This window comes from Prionailurus viverrinus, chromosome E1 (genome assembly GCF_022837055.1).
Source record: "Prionailurus viverrinus isolate Anna chromosome E1, UM_Priviv_1.0, whole genome shotgun sequence".
Taxonomy (NCBI): domain Eukaryota; kingdom Metazoa; phylum Chordata; class Mammalia; order Carnivora; family Felidae; genus Prionailurus; species Prionailurus viverrinus.
The window spans coordinates 24,938,016-24,956,029 of NC_062574.1; the positions used below are offsets into that span (position 1 = coordinate 24,938,016).

The 18,014-nt window shown below is 35.8% G+C and overlaps 1 protein-coding gene across 2 annotated transcripts in view; it reads right to left on the reverse strand.

Moving 5' to 3' along the window:
• The window catches only part of USP32 (ubiquitin specific peptidase 32), a 243,099-nt gene that overhangs the window by 161,324 nt on the left and 63,761 nt on the right, over window positions 1-18,014 (reverse strand). For both annotated transcript variants that reach the window (XM_047832929.1, XM_047832928.1), the window contains exon 2: window positions 9,337-9,464. In XM_047832929.1, the coding sequence (XP_047688885.1) occupies window positions 9,337-9,464 (128 nt within the window). The remainder of the gene's footprint in view (window positions 1-9,336; window positions 9,465-18,014) is intronic.

An 18,014-nucleotide genomic window follows, 5' to 3' on the forward strand; every position in this document is an offset into this window, starting at 1 on the left:
TTTCTTTGCTGTTTTCACACCTTAATCCATATTCCTAAAACTGCATCCTTGCCCTCACAACTGGCTCCTTGTCCTACTTTATTATGCATACTTTTCTTGGAAACTGATTATCCTGGATCTTCTATTTTTAATGATCTCATTCTGGAATTTCCTTGCTTTAACTTCAAGTTTCTCAAAGTGCAATTTAATCCATACCTTCGGATCAGGAGAGAAAAGGCAGAATCCCAAATTTATCATTGAGAATTCCTTTCTTTTCACTGCCCCAACTTTCCCAGCCTAACCTAGCCTACATCCTTTCCCCTCCATTCCAGGCTGATTTCAAAGGCCACTAAAACATCATAAATTTAATGGTACTTCTAACTTCTCTAATTACAATCAAGCTGGTCATATTCCTAATTCTGACAACAATTCTGATCAAAAGTTTGGAGGTTCTTTTGCCTCAGAACTTAAATGACTAGGAAAAGACCCTGAAGTAAATTAATAAAGTTAGAACTAAAGCCCAAATATTTAACAAAGACTGAAAAGGAAATGATACATTTTATCAATAGTCAATTTTTATATTTCAGGCTCACTTTTCCAAGTAGTATAAGTGTTCTTCCTGAAAAACACAAAATGTACATCCAATTAAATATTTTACAAAGTTTTTGAGGGATAACTGAAGTATAATAAACTGCATATATTTTTTATTAGTTCCATTTTATTTTTTTATTTTTTTTTAATGTTTATTTATTTTTGAGAGAGCTAGAGCATGAGCAGGGGAGGGGCAGAGAGAGAGGGAGACACAGAATCCAAAGCAAGCTCCAGGCTCTGAGCTGTCAACACCGAAGGGCTCGAACTCATGGACCGCAAGATCATGACCTGAGCCAAAGTCGGACACTTAACTGACTGAGCCACCAAGGCAGCCCTAGTCCCAGTTTTCAAACTGCACATATTTAAAGTATACAAACTAACCAGTTTTGTGATGCCATGTCATACCACTGAAATCATCACCACACTGAGAACATAACATTTTTATCACTTCAAAAGTGTCCTAATGTCTGCATATAATCTATCTCTCCCTCTTCTTCCCCCTGTACCAACAACACCCAGTAAGCTTCCTTTCAGGATAACTTTGCAATTTCTAGAATTTTATATGAATGAAATAATAAGCATGTGTTCTATTTTTATTTGGGTTCTTTCACTTAACACAATGATTTTGAGATTCATTCATGTTTTTGCATGTATCAATAGATCTTCCATTTTATTGCCGAGTCATCAAATATAATTTTACAAAGTAGTAAAAAGAAAATCCTCATTGTGAAAACATCTTACTATATTTATGATGTCTAGAACAGATATTTTTAATATGCTTCTGTGTTTTTTTAAGTCTACTTATTTATTTGGGGTGAGGGGAGGAAAGGAGGGGCAGAGAGAGAGGAAGAGAAAGAATCCCAAGCAGGCTCCATGCTGTCACAGCAGAACCCAACAAGGGGCTCAATCTCAGGAACTGTGAGCTCATGACCTGAGCCGAGATCAAGAGTCAGATGCTTAACTGACGAAACCACCCAGGCACCCCCGCTTATTTTAAAAGGAAGAATGTCACAGAAAAACTGCACAATGAAGAAATATATTTTATTAATCACCTCTGGAAAAAAAAATAAGAATTAAAAACTTCAATGATCTAACTTTAGCAGCTAAAAATACAGGACTACGTTTCTTTAAAACTTACTCCCACGGAAATGAAAAAAATGTAAAACAAACAAAAAAAAAGGCACCTGTCTGGCTCAGTTGGGAGTATGAGACTCTTGATCTCAGCGTTGATAAATTCAAGCCACACACTGGGTATAGAGATTACTAAATAAATAACTTAATCCCGTGGATTAATTTTTTTTTAATTTTTTAATGTTTATTTTTTGAGAGAGAGACAAAGTGCGAGTAGGAGAGGAACAAAGAGAGTGAGAGATGAGAGAATCTGAAGCAGGCTCCAGGCTCTGAGCTGTCAGCACAGAGCTTGACACGAACCATGAAATCATGACCTGAGCCAAAGTCGAATGTTCCAAGCACACCCCCCCTCTTTTTTAAGAGAGAGATCACACACAACCCAGGGATGGGGGAGTAGCGGGGGAGAGACAGAGACAGAGAGACAGAGAGAGTGAGAGGGAGAATCCACAGCAGGCTCCATGCTCAGCTTGGAGCCCAACATGGGGCTTAATCCCATGAGCTTGGGATCATGACCTGAGCCAAAATCAAGAGTCAGATGCTCAACTGACTGAGCCACCCAGGTGCCCCTCCCATAGAATAATTTTTAAATGTGTATTATTGAGAAAAGTTAATATGGGAAGAAAATAAAGCAATACTTTTTACTGTATGTACTGTAACCCATTTATTATTATATGCTGTCCAAAGTTCAAAGAACTTTTATGTTTTCACAAAAAATCACAGGCATTTTACAATAAATATCTAGTTTAGATAATGTGTATAAATGAAAGATTCCTACTAAAGAAAAATGCTATAAAAAAAAGGATGGATTGTAGTAAAGACTTCCTTTCTAGCTAAATATAAAAACATTTTTCAATAATTTGCCCTCCTATACTAGTTTGCATACACATAGGAGGATACACTGTTTCTTATACCATTTATTTCTGAGAATATATCCTTGAAAATCCTAAAATTGGCTGAAATGTCCCTTAACTACAAAATTAATCCAAAAATCCTAACTTTTATTATATTTTACATAATATTTGAAGCTACAATATATGTAGTTATATTGCTTATACATGTGCATTGCTTATAAATTTTTATTTTAAATTATAATGTATATAATCTGCAATGTTAACCATTACAAAGCTAACAATTTTTTAAAGTCTGTCATTTTTCATAATAGCATATTATTTGGGTAATATCTCAGATTCTTAGAAAGGTGCTGCAGGATATTCTTATAACTTTAAGAAGAGGATAGGAAAACATGCATCCTAAAGCTCTAAGTATAAATGACTCAAAACACAAATTTTTTCCTCTTCATATTCTCAAGCAGCTACTCAGAAAAAGTATCAAGGTATTACATTTAAAAGCACATTAAGAAAGGATTCTCACATTTATCACTTAATGACAAAAATAAATATAAAAGTCCAACTGTATTTGTAACTCTTTTCCCTACATTTTAATCTAAATACTGAATGTAATAACTCGCACTAGTCAAAGATGACAGACTCAAAAGATAGTAACTACCATACGCAAGGCAAACAAAATAGTTCCATTTCTGCGACAAACAGAAATTTATTAGGTAGGTACTCAATAAAAGAAAGTTATGTTTATTCCACCTATGGGCATGGGGAGAAAGGGGAAAAGGTAAGAATTCAGATGTCTGCCCTCTACATTCACCCAAGTTTAGCAATATTAGTTGCTTTCCCTATCATTTAGAATTTTTATATGAATTTTATGTTTCTATAGTCAAACTTAGCTAAATCTCACCAGCTAAACTGTAGCAGTTTTGAACATGGTTATAAATTAAATCTACCTTACTTTACCCTATAATGCCAATTAAGGAACATGCTATTGGAGAGATGTGTTGATCAAGACCGACTTAAACAGGATATTAATTATTTTTGTCATCTCCTACACCAGTCATGTCAGTAGCTCAGTTAATAAACCAATTCAAGTAAATGATTATGTATAAGTTAATGTCTCTAAGAGTATTTTTCAGTATCAGTATAAATAATTTCAATGACAGATGTAATACCACTTAGAAATTCATAATTTGTGTAATGTACTTGATGTAATATTTTAGATAAGAAGTTCACTAGTTCCATTATGCTCAATGACATATCAGCTTCTCTACTTTAACCTCTGTTTTTCAAAAGTTTATGAAGCTGTTTAAAAATCACTCTAGGATAGGGGTGTCTGGGTGGTTCAGTAGGTTAAGCGTCTGACTCTTGATTTTGGCTCAGGTCATGACCTCGTGGTTGATGAGTTCGAGCCCCATGCTGACAACAAGAAGCCTGCTTGGGATTCTGTCTCCCTCTCTCTCTGCCCCTCCCCAGCTGTCTGCCTATCTGTCTCTGTCTCTCTGTCTCTCTGTCTCTCTCAAAAATAAATAAACATTTTTTAAAAAATCACTCTAGATAAAATTTGGCAGTTAAGAACCAAAAAGACAATAATGCACATTTTTTTAAAGTCCATATGTATGTTTACAAGAGAGTGAAATATTCTGTCAATATTTTCATCTAACAGAATCCTTGGAATCTTTTCTGTCCAGAAATATCGAAATCTTGAAAAACAATGAAATTTAAGAACCAGCATAATTACACTGTGAACAAAAAGTGATGCAGTTAAACTCTAGTAAACAAACGTTTTACAGATTCTAGCTACAGAGAAAGATTTTAAAACCAGAATCCTGCTTAGTGTTCTCCTGTCAGCTATAATGTCAAGATCAGAATTTACCATAACAAATGAAAACATTAGCTATTCTTCTCTGGTGGATATAAATACATTAGTTATGTCAGTATATTACAACAGTCAATGATGAGTAGCATCAAATGCTGACAATAACTTTGAGTTGTCAAGGAAGTTGTTTTCATCATTTAAGAAAATCCAACATAAAGGGATATAATAAAAATACAGATCAACTAATATCAAAACAAGAAAACACTAATCATAATTCTGTGGTCAGTCCCCCTAAACCTAGACTATCTAGTAAATACATGTCCCTAGTCCCAATATGAATACTTCAGTATAAACTTACCACCTCTAATGGAAAAATATCCTACTGATCAACTGTTTTCACATGTTGACCACTGTGTCTGAAAATACACCAGGCTCTAAGATTGCTTTCACTTAAAATGTGTATTTTCCTCTAATCTGGAAAAAGTTAAATGTTCAAAGACTGCAAAAGTTAGCAAAGCTGACTTCACAAATATTGGTTTCCTAGTCATTGTTGTAATAAGATTTTGCAGAATAACATAAATATTTTTTAAAAATCATTAACAAATCAAATACTCATTAAGTTTACACTATGCACAGCACTCTGGGACATATTTTTTAAAAGCCATAAAGTCTGCCCATCAAGAATCATAACTTAGTTGAGAGACAAGATTTAAGTGAATAATTAGCAAACAAGCCATTATTTCATAAAATGTTGTGCTACATAGTAGATAGAGGCAGGCTTTAATACCTATAAGGAATCAGAGTAAAACAATGTAGGCTAAAACTGTCGAAGGGAGCTATAAGGAGAAAGGTGGAATGGTATTACTATACTATCCAGTCATCCAGAGTTGAAATCAATCCTAAAATAGAAATTTAAGAGTTTCCAGTTAAAAGAAATCATTAAGGAGTAATGATTTCTTTTAACTGGAAACACTTTAAATTCATTAAAATGGTGAGAACTACTTTTAAGTGAATGTGAAAACAATAGGAAATGATTACAAATTAATACTACATGGAAATATTTTGTTATTAGAATTTCTTTGGGAGAATAGGAGTTGGGGGATGGGTGATTCCCTAAAGAAAATATAAGCACTGGTTTATTAAGAACTAGTGACTTTGCTTCCAAAAAGGCCAAATTCAAGTATTATACATCTTTCATTTACTTACCATGTACTTCATTTTTACTTTGTTTTCTCAATCCCCTCAAATTTTATTCATTTAATATTCTATTCAAATAATATGTGGTTACTACTATTAGCAAGGTCAGAATTGCATCAAAATATTTAATTACACTAATCTATCCTAGAAACAAGAGACTAATGAAATCAAAGCTTAAATTCTAAAAACTGTAAACTGTCATGAGTTTTACTCTTAATCCAAAATGTCTTGAAATTTATCATAGCAAGTCTTCAGAGAAGGTAAAAAAAAATGGGAATTCAGTTCTAAATAAATCTCTTTTGCTCTAAAAATATACAGCTTCTCTCTTCTAGAAAATAATTTAGAAACTTACCTTGGCTCCTTAATTAACATATTAAGGACTAAAGTTATTGTCTTTTTAAGTTTAACGTCCTTTTGCACTAAGATTCTAAAAATATCTCCCCTTGGGGTGCCTAGGTGGCTTAATCAGTTAAGCTTTGACTCTTGATTGACTCTTGATTTCAGCTTAGGTCATGATCTCAGGGTCATGAGATCAAGCTGTATTGCATGCCCCCGACTCTACCATAGGTGTGGAGCCTGCCTAACAGTCTCTCCCTCTCTCTGCCTCTCCCTTGTCGCATACACAAGCTCACTCTCTCTCAAAAAAAAATTAAAAAGAAAGAGAAAAAAAAAAAACACCTCCCCTTGCTCTTAAAAAATATATTACATTTCCTTTAAAGAAAAACACTGATTAACTAGGAAATGAACTTCTCTCCCCACCCACAATTAGCAGCTTAAATGGTTCCTGGGGCTTTTCTTATAGAGATACTGACATTAAAATAATGCTGTTGTGCCTCAAAACATTAACTTCAGAATCTCACCAAGAGTACCCTCTTCACCCAAATTTAAGGCCAAACTTCTCCATAGGATTGTAAGAAAGATCTCACAAAGGACATCACTTCATTTATAAATCCTATCATTTAACTTATTTCTCTGCAGCTGTAGAATACAGATCCTCCACTCTGAGTCTACCTACTAAGACTAAACCCAAGCTTCAAAACTTGAATTTTGAATGGGAAATTCACATCCATTTTATTTAAAATGTGCCATTTCTCCTTCAATAAATTACTCTGCAAATATGAATTATACTAATAAAATTCTCTCCCTTTCCCAAACACACAAAAGCTGATGAAATCTATCTACTAACACACCTATCTCAGAGAGATGGCTAAAATAAAACATAAGCTCATTTTATATAAATGTTAAAACTATTCCAGAACTCAGCTTTTTTAAGTTCTTTCTGAGCTTTTTGGGGTTCACTCATCCTTTTGAGATTACAATGTGAGAAACTATTATAAAGACTTCATTTTCTGAGAAAATACCAGGGACTAATTAAAGATAAAGTACTTAGTTCCTTATCATACTTTACAACATACACAATATACTATAATACTAATCAATATACACATGCTAATAGTACCTGTCCTCACTTAAAATAAGCCTATGTCAGTAAATTAGGGCAAAAAAAGCTAACATCATCACTAAAAGCATTTATAGAATTTATATGTGTTTAATACAGTGCTAGAGTTTACACCAAAAGGCATTAACTACAATGAAACTGAAACCTGACACTATCATTGTTTACAAATTGTTTACAATTTAAAATTAAGATCATTCTTGTAAAATAACTACCTTAATTATTCTAGCCAGTGATGACTCTCAACAGAGTCCAAAGGACAGAGGCAAGATCCCTGAAACAGTTTTGGGTGGAATGAAATTTATGGAATATTTACATAAAAATGATGTTGCAAGGAGTTCCACTTCCACCTTATATGTACAAAGTCTGAAAGAGAGTTACTCCTAACTTAAAAAACAGAAAAAGCCAGGGGCGCCTGGGTGGCGCAGTCGGTTAAGCGTCCGACTTCAGCCAGGTCACGATCTCGCGGTCCGGGAGTTCGAGCCCCGCGTCGGGCTCTGGGCTGATGGCTCAGAGCCTGGAGCCTGTTTCCGATTCTGTGTCTCCCTCTCTCTCTGCCCCTCCCCCGTTCATGCTCTGTCTCTCTCTGTCCCAAAAATAAATAAACGTTGGAAAAAAAAAATTAAAAAAAAAAAAAAAAAAAAACAGAAAAAGCCAGATAAACTATCATACAACATTTCTTGAGCCTGTCAGAGGCAACCAAGTAGCCTGACATCCCAGGAAGGACAGATTCCTCCAAAACATAGGATGCATGAATTGCCTGTCCAATAGCAGAACATGGGAGGAAGATGCAGGTGCTATTAAAAGAGAGTAAGAAAAAAAATCAGCTAAAATTTTAACTGATCTGTTTTGGTATATTATAAAGAACCATAAAGAACCATATACCAAGCCTAAAATAACTATAATTTTCAGTGTTTTATTAACAGTTTCAGTGTTTTATTGTCATTTCATATTCAGAATAACATAGTGCATATCTGTGTCTATAGCTATAAAATAATTAACTATTTTTAGAAAGAGTATATTTATATCAACTTAGCACATTTTACCTCTACGTAAAATTTTTGGTAGAAATTAAATAAGCCTTTACAGGTTCCAGTGACCTAGCATTTCATTTATAACACTTAATTTTAATTTTTTTTTTTCCTAATGTTTACTTACTTTTGAGAGAGAGAGACAAAGCACAAGTGGGAGAGGGGCAGGAGAGAGAGACACAGAATCTGAAGCAGGCTCCAGGCTCTGAGCACAGAGCCCAACGCGGGGCTCGAACCCACAGACTGCGAGATAATGACCTGAGCCGAATTTGGACGCTCAACCAACTGAGCCACCCAGGTGCCCCAACACTTAATTTTATACAATTAATTTAATTAGGTTTTACTAAAATGGAAAGGTTTTCTTTAACACAAAATTTATAAAACATATTCCCAACATAAAATTTATGTCAGAGTAACAAAGTTTATAAGAATAAGAAGCCAGTCATACAAATGGTCCCATGATTATAATCAGTGGCTATTAAAACTCAAAAATATAAAAGTACAACTGCAGATCTGTGTTACGCCCCTATGGCCTCTAAAAACACAATTATACTGACATCTAAAATAAGACTTGCTTTAAGATAAAGGGAGGTAAACCTTTGAGAGACTCTTAAATACAGAGAAGTGAGTGTTGCTGGAGGGGAGGTGTGTGGGGGGATGGGTTAAAGGAGTGATGGTCATTAAGGATGGGACTTTTAGGAATGAGTACTGGGTGTCATATGTAAGAGATGAATCATTGGGTCCCACTCCCAAAACCAAGACTACACTATATGTTAACTAACTTGAATTTAAATAATAAAAAATGAAATAATGAAATGAAATATAAAAAAAATAAAATATAAAATAAAATAAAATAAAATAAAATAAAATAGGGGCGCCTGGGTGGCGCAGTCGGTTAAGCGTCCGACTTCAGCCAGGTCACGATCTCGCGATCCGTGAGTTCGAGCCCCGCGTTGGGCTCTGGGCTGATGGCTCAGGGCCTGGAGCCTGTTTCCGATTCTGTCTCCCTCTCTCTCTGCCCCTCCCCTGTTCATGCTTTGTCTCTCTCTGTCCCAAAAATAAATAAACGTTGAAAAAAAATAATAATAATAAAATAAAATAAAATAAAATAAAATAAAATAAAATAAAATAAAATAAAATAAAATAAAAATAAAATAAAAATACCTGTTTACCTACTTGGCAAGAAAAATAACTGTGAGGAAGATTATACATGTTAAGGCCAGAAGGCTCCTTAGGAACTCAGGCTGGTGGGTAACTATCTCAAAGGAAAACCTAGAATATAAAGATTACCTCAGCAACTTTTGGAGGCACTCCATCCCCAAGCACCTCCCTGATGAAGCAGTGTTGGCCCATATAGTATGAGAGTCCACAGGTCCTCTTGAAGGCATCTTTCAGTCGTTTCAGCTCTACGTCGGTAACTGTAATCCAGAAATTGAAGAGGGTAAGAAACCAGAAGAAAAAAGAAGTCTTTCAAAATCTTCATTTTTTCAAAATAAGTGTTGGCAAGGATGTGGAAAAAAGGGAATCCTTGTGCATTGTTGGTGGGAAGGTAAACTGATGCAGCCACAATGGAAAACAGTATAGAGGTTCCTCAAAAAATTAAAAATAGAAATAACATACAATTCAGCAGTCCGCTTCTGAGTATTTGCCCCCACCCCCCCTTCTGAGCATTTATCCAAAGAAAACAAAAACACTAATTTGAAAAGACAGATGTGCCCCTATGTTCGCTGCAGCATTATTTACAATAGCCAAATTATGGAAGCAACCCTAAGTGTCCACGAACTGATAAATGGATAAAGAAGATACGGTATAGATATATCTAGATATATAATGTGGAATATTACTCATCCATAAAAAAAATGAAATCCTGCCACTGGCAACAACATGAATGGCCTCAGACAGTATTATCCTAAGTGAAATAAGTCTGACAGGGAAAGACAAATCCTGTATGATTTCACTTATATGTGGAATCTAAAAAAACAGAAACAGACTCATAAATACAGAGAAAAAACTGGTGATAGCCTGAGAAGAAAGAAGGGATGAGGTGATGGACAACATAGGTGAAGGAGATAAAGAGGTACAAACTCCCAGTTATAAAATAAATAAATTACAGGGATGTAAAGTACAGCATTGGGAATATAGTCAATAATAGTGTATTAACTTAGTATGGTGACAGGTGACAACCATTTCATTATGTATATATATATAGTTTTTTCAATTTTTTTAATGTTTATTTATTTTTGAGAGAGACAGAGCACAAGTAGAGTAGGGGCAGTGAGAGAGATACGGAATGCGAAGCAGGCTCCAGGCTCTGAGCTGTCAGCATAGGGCCCGACACGGGCTGGAACCCACAAACCGTGAGATCATGATCTGACCTGAAGTTGGACACTTAACCAACTGAGCCACCCAGGCACCCTTCATTATGTATATAAACATTGAATCACTATGTTATATACCTGAAACTAATATAATATTATATGTCAACTATACAATTTTTTTTAAATCAAATTAAAGAAATCTTTACATTTTTCCAACCAAATTCCAAATAAAAACTGGCCCTAAAAAATATAAATATTACTCCTAATAAAATATTATTCCTAATAAAATATTACAAAATATTATTCCTAATAAAAATATCATTTCTCTTTCCAGATAAGTATGACAAAGCCAAAGATATTTTGTCATAATTCCAATACTTTCCAATCTAACAAAGAAAATAAATGGGAAAATTGTTGACCTACTACTTTCCAACAACAGAATAGTAAACATACAAATTTTAGGCAGGGGCAAGGAAGAGGTAACAAGTATTTCAAATTAGCTGATAATCTAAATGGCATTAGATTCTGCAAATAATATGTTTTCAGCAGCAATGCATTCATTTCCTTTGGGATAAAAATTATATTATCTGTACTTCTTCAGCACTTATCTATCCATGTGAAGGACAGATCCCAAATTTAGCTTAAATTTTGTCATCATTTATGAAGAAAGTAATCTTCTATAAATAATTATTTTAACAAACTAACATTTTATTTTCTTTCCTTTTTTTAAAAAAAATGTTTATTTTTCAGAGAGAGAGAGCAAGGGAGGGACAGAGAGAGACAGAGAGACAGAATCCCAAGCAGGCTCCACCCTGTCGGCACAGAGCTCGATGTGGGGCTAAATCTCATGAACTGTGAGATTATGACCTGGGCCGAAATCAAGATTTGGATGCTTAACCAACTGAGCCACCCAGGCACCCTAACAACCTAACATTTTTAGGCCCCCACTATCAAAAAAATTAGAGTCATTACTTTATTTTAGGCATTGCAGACTTTTTTCACTGAATAGAACAATATCTGTCTACAAGGACAAGAAAAATACCCTTTAATATTACACAGTCAGTTCAAGGATCATAATGGAGGCAGAGAAATGGTAGATTTAGCCCAAGCTGGAGGAAAAGAAGACTGGACAGAGAGAATGATTACATAAAAATTTAAAGGCTAACCAAAGCCAAAGGAACAAAGGCATGTCAGGCAGAGATAACAGTTTGTTTCAAAGTACAATGATGTATGGAATGTATGGAGAATTCTATGTTACTAGAACAAAATAAACAAGGCAGGGGCAGTAAATGACAGACCTACATAGGCGGTCATTTGACCAAGGCATAAAAATTTTGCTCTGTCATAATAAGGAAGGGATATGGTCACATTCAATTCAGATACAAACTCCTGGCAGATAAGAAACAGGACATAGATACAATTCAGACAGTTTATTCTGCTAGTAGTGTAAAGAAGCAAAAAGTAGACTGCTAATACAAGAAAAGGAGAAGCTAAATCTGGGAAATGTGTACAAGGAAGTCAGTAGAACTTGAAGCCTGAGTGAGAAGCTATCTAGAATACTACTCAGTATTCTAGTCAGGGAAACTTGTAAGATGGCATTTCCATGCAGAAAGGGAATGTAAGAAAAAAAGTAAGTGAGGAAGAAAACATGATAAATTCTGGTAAGGATATACAGCATGTGAAGAACCTTGGGGAAATTCATTGAGTTTTTACGATTATGAGTGTAAAACTCAGGAGGTTTGAGGAGAGTCATCAGCATATAGGTAGCAATTAAAATCATAAAGAAAATTAATTAATTAAAGAAAATTAAAGAAAAAAATTAAAATTGAAGAAAAAATTTAAAGAAAAATACTAAAAATATTGTTCTTTAATTTTTTTCTACTATATTCTTTACTTTTGTGTATATTTTTTCAAATTCTATTTTAGTATCATCATCTCATTTTAGTCTACTTCAGTGTATTCATTTTTTCAAATTCTCAAACGATTTCTTTTTTTTCTCCCCCCACCCCGACCTTTTTTTCTCTAATCTGTCAAACCACTTTCAACACCCAGACCAAAACACACCTAAGATCTAGCATCATCTATTTGATTTTTGTGTCTGTGTGTATTTTTAATTTTTAATTTTAATTTCCTTTATTTCAATTTTTCTACCTCATTAATTCCTTTTCTCCCTTCAAAATGACAAAACGAAGGAATTCACCCCAAAAGAAAGAGCACAAAGAAACGACAGCCAGGCATTTAACCAACACAAATAAAAGCAAGATGTCTGAACCAGAATTTAGAATCACAATAATAAGAATACTAGCTGGAGTCAAAAATAGATTAGAATCCCTTTCTGCAGGAAAAAGAAGTAAAACATAACCAGAATGAAATTAAAAATGCTATAACTGAGCTGCAATCATGGATGGATGCAGCAGCGGCAAGGATGGATGAGGCAGAACAGAGAATCAGTGATATAGAGGACAAAATTATAGAGAATAATGAAACAGAAAAAAAGAGGGCGATTAAGGCAAAAGAGCACAATTTAAGAATTAGAGAAATCAGTGACTCACTAAAAAGGAACAACATCAGAATCATAGGGGTCCCAGAAGAGGAAGAGAGACAAATAGGAGTAGAAGGTTTATGTGAGCAAATCATAGCAGAAAACTTTCCTAGCCTGGGGAAAGACACAGATATCAAAATCAAGGAAGCACAGAGGACCCCCATTCGATTCAACAAAAACTGAAAATCAAGGCATATCATAGTCAAATTCACAAAATACTCAGGCAAGGAGAGAATCATGAAAGCAGCAAGGGAAAAAAAGTCCCTAACATACAAGGGAAGACAGATCAGGTTTGCAGCAGACCTATCCCCAGAAACTTGGCAGGCCAGAAAGGAGTGGCAGGATATATTCAGTGTGCTAAATCAGAAAAATATGCGGCCAAGAATTCTTTATCTAGCAAGCCTGTCATTCAAAATAGAAGGAGAAATAAAAAGTTTCCCAGGGGCGCCTGGGTGGCGCAGTCGGTTAAGCGTCCGACTTCAGCCAGGTCACGATCTCGCGGTCCGTGAGTTCGAGCCCCGCGTCGGGCTCTGGGCTGATGGCTCAGAGCCTGGAGCCTGTTTCCGATTCTGTGTCTCCCTCTCTCTCTGCCCCTCCCCCGTTCATGCTCTGTCTCTCTCTGTCCCAAAAATAAATAAACGTTGAAAAAAAAAAAATTAAAAGAAAAAAGTTTCCCAGACACACAAAAATTAAAGGAGTCTGTGACCACTAAATCAGCCCTGCAAGAAATTTTAAGGGGCACTCTCTGAGGGTAGAGAAGATATATAGATAGATAGACAGACAGACAGACAGACAGATAGATAGATAAATACCAAAAGCAACAAAGATTAGAAAGGACCAGAGAACATCACCAGAAACTCCAACTCTACAAGCATCATAATGGCAATAAATTCGAGTCTTTCAGTACTCACTCTAAACATCAATGGACTCAATGCTCTAATCAAAAGACATAGGGTAACAGAATGGATAAGAAAACAAGATCCATTTATATGCTGTTTACAAGAGACCCACTTTAGACCTAAAGATGCCTTCAGATTGAAAATAAGGGGATGGAAAACCATCTATCATGCTAATGGTCAACAAGAGAAAGCCAGAGTAGCCATACTTATATCAGACAATCTAGACTTTAAAATAAAGACTGTATCAAGATGCAGAAGGACATTATACCATAATCAAGGGATCTGTCCAACAAGAAGACCTAACAATTGTAAAAATTTATGTGCCAAAGGTGAAAGCACCCAAATATATAAATCAATTAATCACAAACATAAAGAAACTCATTGATAGTAACACCATAATAGTAGACTTCAACACCCCATTTCCAGCAATGGACAGATCATCTAATCAAAAAATCAATAAGGAAACAATGGCTTTGAATGACATACTGGACCAGATGGACTTAACAGATATATTCAGAACATTTCATCCTAAAGCAGCAGAATATACATTCTTCTCCAGTCCACATGGAACGTTCTCCAGAATAGACCATATACTGGGACACAAATCATCCCTAAGTAAGTACAAAAAGATCGAGATCATACCGTACATATTTTCAGACCACAATGCTATGAAACTCGAAATTAACCACAAGAAAAATTTGGAAATGTAACAAATACTTGGAGACTAAAGAACATCCTACTAAAGAATGAATGGGCTAACCAAGCAGTTAAAGAGGAAATTCGAAAGTATATGGAAGTCAGTGAAAATGATAACACCACAACCCAAAACCTCTGGGACGCAGCAAAGGCGGTCATAAGAGGAAAGCATATAGCAATCCAGGCCTTCCTAAAGAAGGAAGAAAGATCTCAGATACACAACCTAACCTTACGCCTTAAGGAGCTGGAAAAAGAACAGCAAATAAAACCCAAAACCAGCAGAAATAATAAAGCTGGAAATAATAAAGATCAGAGCAGAAATTAATGCTATTGAAACCAAAAAAACAGTAGAACAGATCAAAGAAACCAAAAGCTCGTTCTTTGAAAGAATTAACAAAATTGATAAACTACTAGGCAGTTTGATCAAAAAGAGAAAGGACCCAAATAAATAAAATCAAGAATGAAAGAGGAGAGATCACAACCAACACAACAGAAATAAAAACAATAATAAGAGAATATTTTGAGCAATTATATGCCAATAAAATGGGTAATCTGGAAGAAATGGACAAATTTCTAGAAACATATACACTACCAAAACTGAAACAGGAAGAAATACAAAATTTGAACAGATCCATAACTGGTAAGGAAATCAAATTAGTAATCAAAAATCTGCAAAAAAACCAAGAGTCCAGGGCCAGATGGCTTTACAGAGGAATTCTACCAAACATTTAAGGAAGAGTTAACACCTAATCTCTTGAAACTTTTCCAAAAAATAGAAATGGAAGGAAAACTTCCAAAGTCTATGAAGCCAGCATTACCTTGATTCAAAAACCAGACAGAGACCACACTAAAAAGGAGAACTATACACCACTTTCCCTGATGAACATGGATGCAAAAATCCTCAACAAGATATTAGCCAACCAGATCCAACAATACATTACAAAAAGTATTCACCACGATCAAGTGGGATTTATACCTGGGATGCAGGGTAGGTTCAATATCTGCAAAACAATTAACATGGTTCATCACATCAATAAAAGAAAGGACAGGGGCGCCTGGGTGGCGCAGTCGGTTAAGCGTCCGACTTCAGCCAGGTCACGATCTCGCGGCCCGTGAGTTCGAGCCCCGCGTCAGGCTCTGGGCTGATGGCTCGGAGCCTGGAGCCTGTTTCCGATTCTGTGTCTCCCTCTCTCTCTGACCCTCCCCCGTTCATGCTCTGTCTCTCTCTGTCCCAAAAATAAATAAATGTTGAAAAAAAAAAAAAAATTTAAAAAAAAAAGAAAGGACAAGAACCATATGATCCTCCCAATAGATACAGAGAAAGCATTAGGCAAAATACAGCATCCTTTCTTGATAAAAACCCTCAAGAAAGTAGGGATAGAAGGAGCATACCTCGAGATCATAAAAGCCATATACAAGTGACCCAACACTAGTATCATCCTCAATGGGGCAAAACTGAGAGCTTTTCCCTTAGGTCAGGAACAAGACAGGGATGTCCACTCTCGCCACTGTTATTCAACACAGTATTGGAAGGCTTAGCCTCTGCAATCAGACAACACAAAGAAATAAAAGGCATCCAAATTGGCCAGGAGGTCAAACTTTCACTCTTCTCAGATGACATGATACTCTATATGGAAAACCCAAAAGATTCCACCAAAAAGCTGCTAAAATTGATTCATGAATTCAGCAAAGTTGCAGGATACAAAATCAATGCACAGAAATCGGTTGCATTCCTATACACCAACAATGAAGCGACAGAAAGAGAAATCAAGGAATCGATCCCACTTACAGTTGCACAAAAAAACCATAAAATACCTAGGAATAAATCTAACCAAAGAGGTGAAAAATATACACTGAAAACTACAGAAAGCTTATGAAAGAAACTGAAGAAGACACAAAACAATGGAAAAATATTTCATGCTCACAGATTGGAAGAATATTGTTAAAATGTCGATACTACCCAAAGCAATCTACATATTCAATGTGATCCCTATCAAAGTAACACCAGCATTCTTCACAGAGCTAGAACAAATAATCCTAAAATTTGTATGGAACCAGAAAAGACCCCAAATAGCCAAAGCAATCTTGAAAAAGAAAACCAAAGCAGGAGGCATCACAATCCCAGACTTCAAGCTATACTACAAAGCTGTAACCATCAAGACAGTATGGTACTGGCACAAGAACAGGCACTCAGATCAATGGAACAGAATAGAGAACCCAGAAATGGACCCACAAACATATGGCCAACTAATCTTTGACAAAGCAGGAAAGAATATCCAATGGAATAAAGACCGTCTTTTCAGCAAGTGGTGCTGGGAAAACTGGACAGCAACATGCAGAAGAATGAACCTGGACCACTTTATTACACCATACACAAAAAGAAACTGAAAATGGATGAAAGTCCTAAATGTAAGACAGGAAGCCATCAAAATCCTCGAGGAGAAAGCAGGCAAAAACCTCCTTGATCTTGGCCACAGCAACTTCTTACTCAACATGTCTCCAGAGGCAAGGGAAACAAAAGTAAAAATGAACTACTGGGACCTCATCAAAATAAAAAGCTTCTGCACAGCAAAGGAAACAATCAGCAAAACTAAAAGGCAACCGATGGAATGGGAGACGATATTTGCAAATGACATAACAGATAAAGGGTTAGTATCCAAAATCTATAAAGAACTTATCAAACTTGACACCCAAAACACAAATAATCCAGTGAAGAAATGGGCAAAAGACATGAATGGACAATTCTCCAAGGAAGACATCCAGATGGCCAACCGACACATGAAAAACTGCTCCACATCACTCATCATCAGGGAAATGCAAATGAAAACCACAGTGAGATACCACCTCACACCTGTCAGAATGGCTAACAGTAACAACTCAGGCAACAACAGATGTTGGTGAGGATGCAGAGAAAGAGGATCTCTTTTGCATTGTTGGTGGGAATACAAGCTGGTGCAGCCACTCTAGAAAACAGTATGGAGGTTCCTCAAAAGGCTAAAAATAGAACTACCCTACGACCCAGCAATTGCACTACTAGGCATTGATCCACAGGATACAGGTGTGCTGTTTCAAAGGGACACATGCACCCCCATGTTTATAGCAGCACTATCAACAATAGCCAAAGCATGGAAAGAGCCCAAATGTCCATTGATGGATGAATGAATAAAGAGGATGTGGTATATATATACAATGGAGTATTACTCGGCAATCAAAATGAATGAAATTTTGCCATTTGCAACTACGTGGATGGAACTAGAGGGTATTATGCTAAGTGAAATTAGTCAGTCAGAGAAAGACAAAAATCCTATGACTTTACTCATATGAGGACTTTAAGAGACAAAACAGATGAACATAAGGGAAGGGAAATAAAAATAATATAAAAACGGGGAGGGGACAAAACAGAAGAGACTCATAAATATGGAGAACAAACTGAGGGTTACTGGAGGGTTTGTGGGAGGGAAGATGGGCTAAATGGGTAAGGGGCATTAAGGAATCTACTCATGAAATCATTGT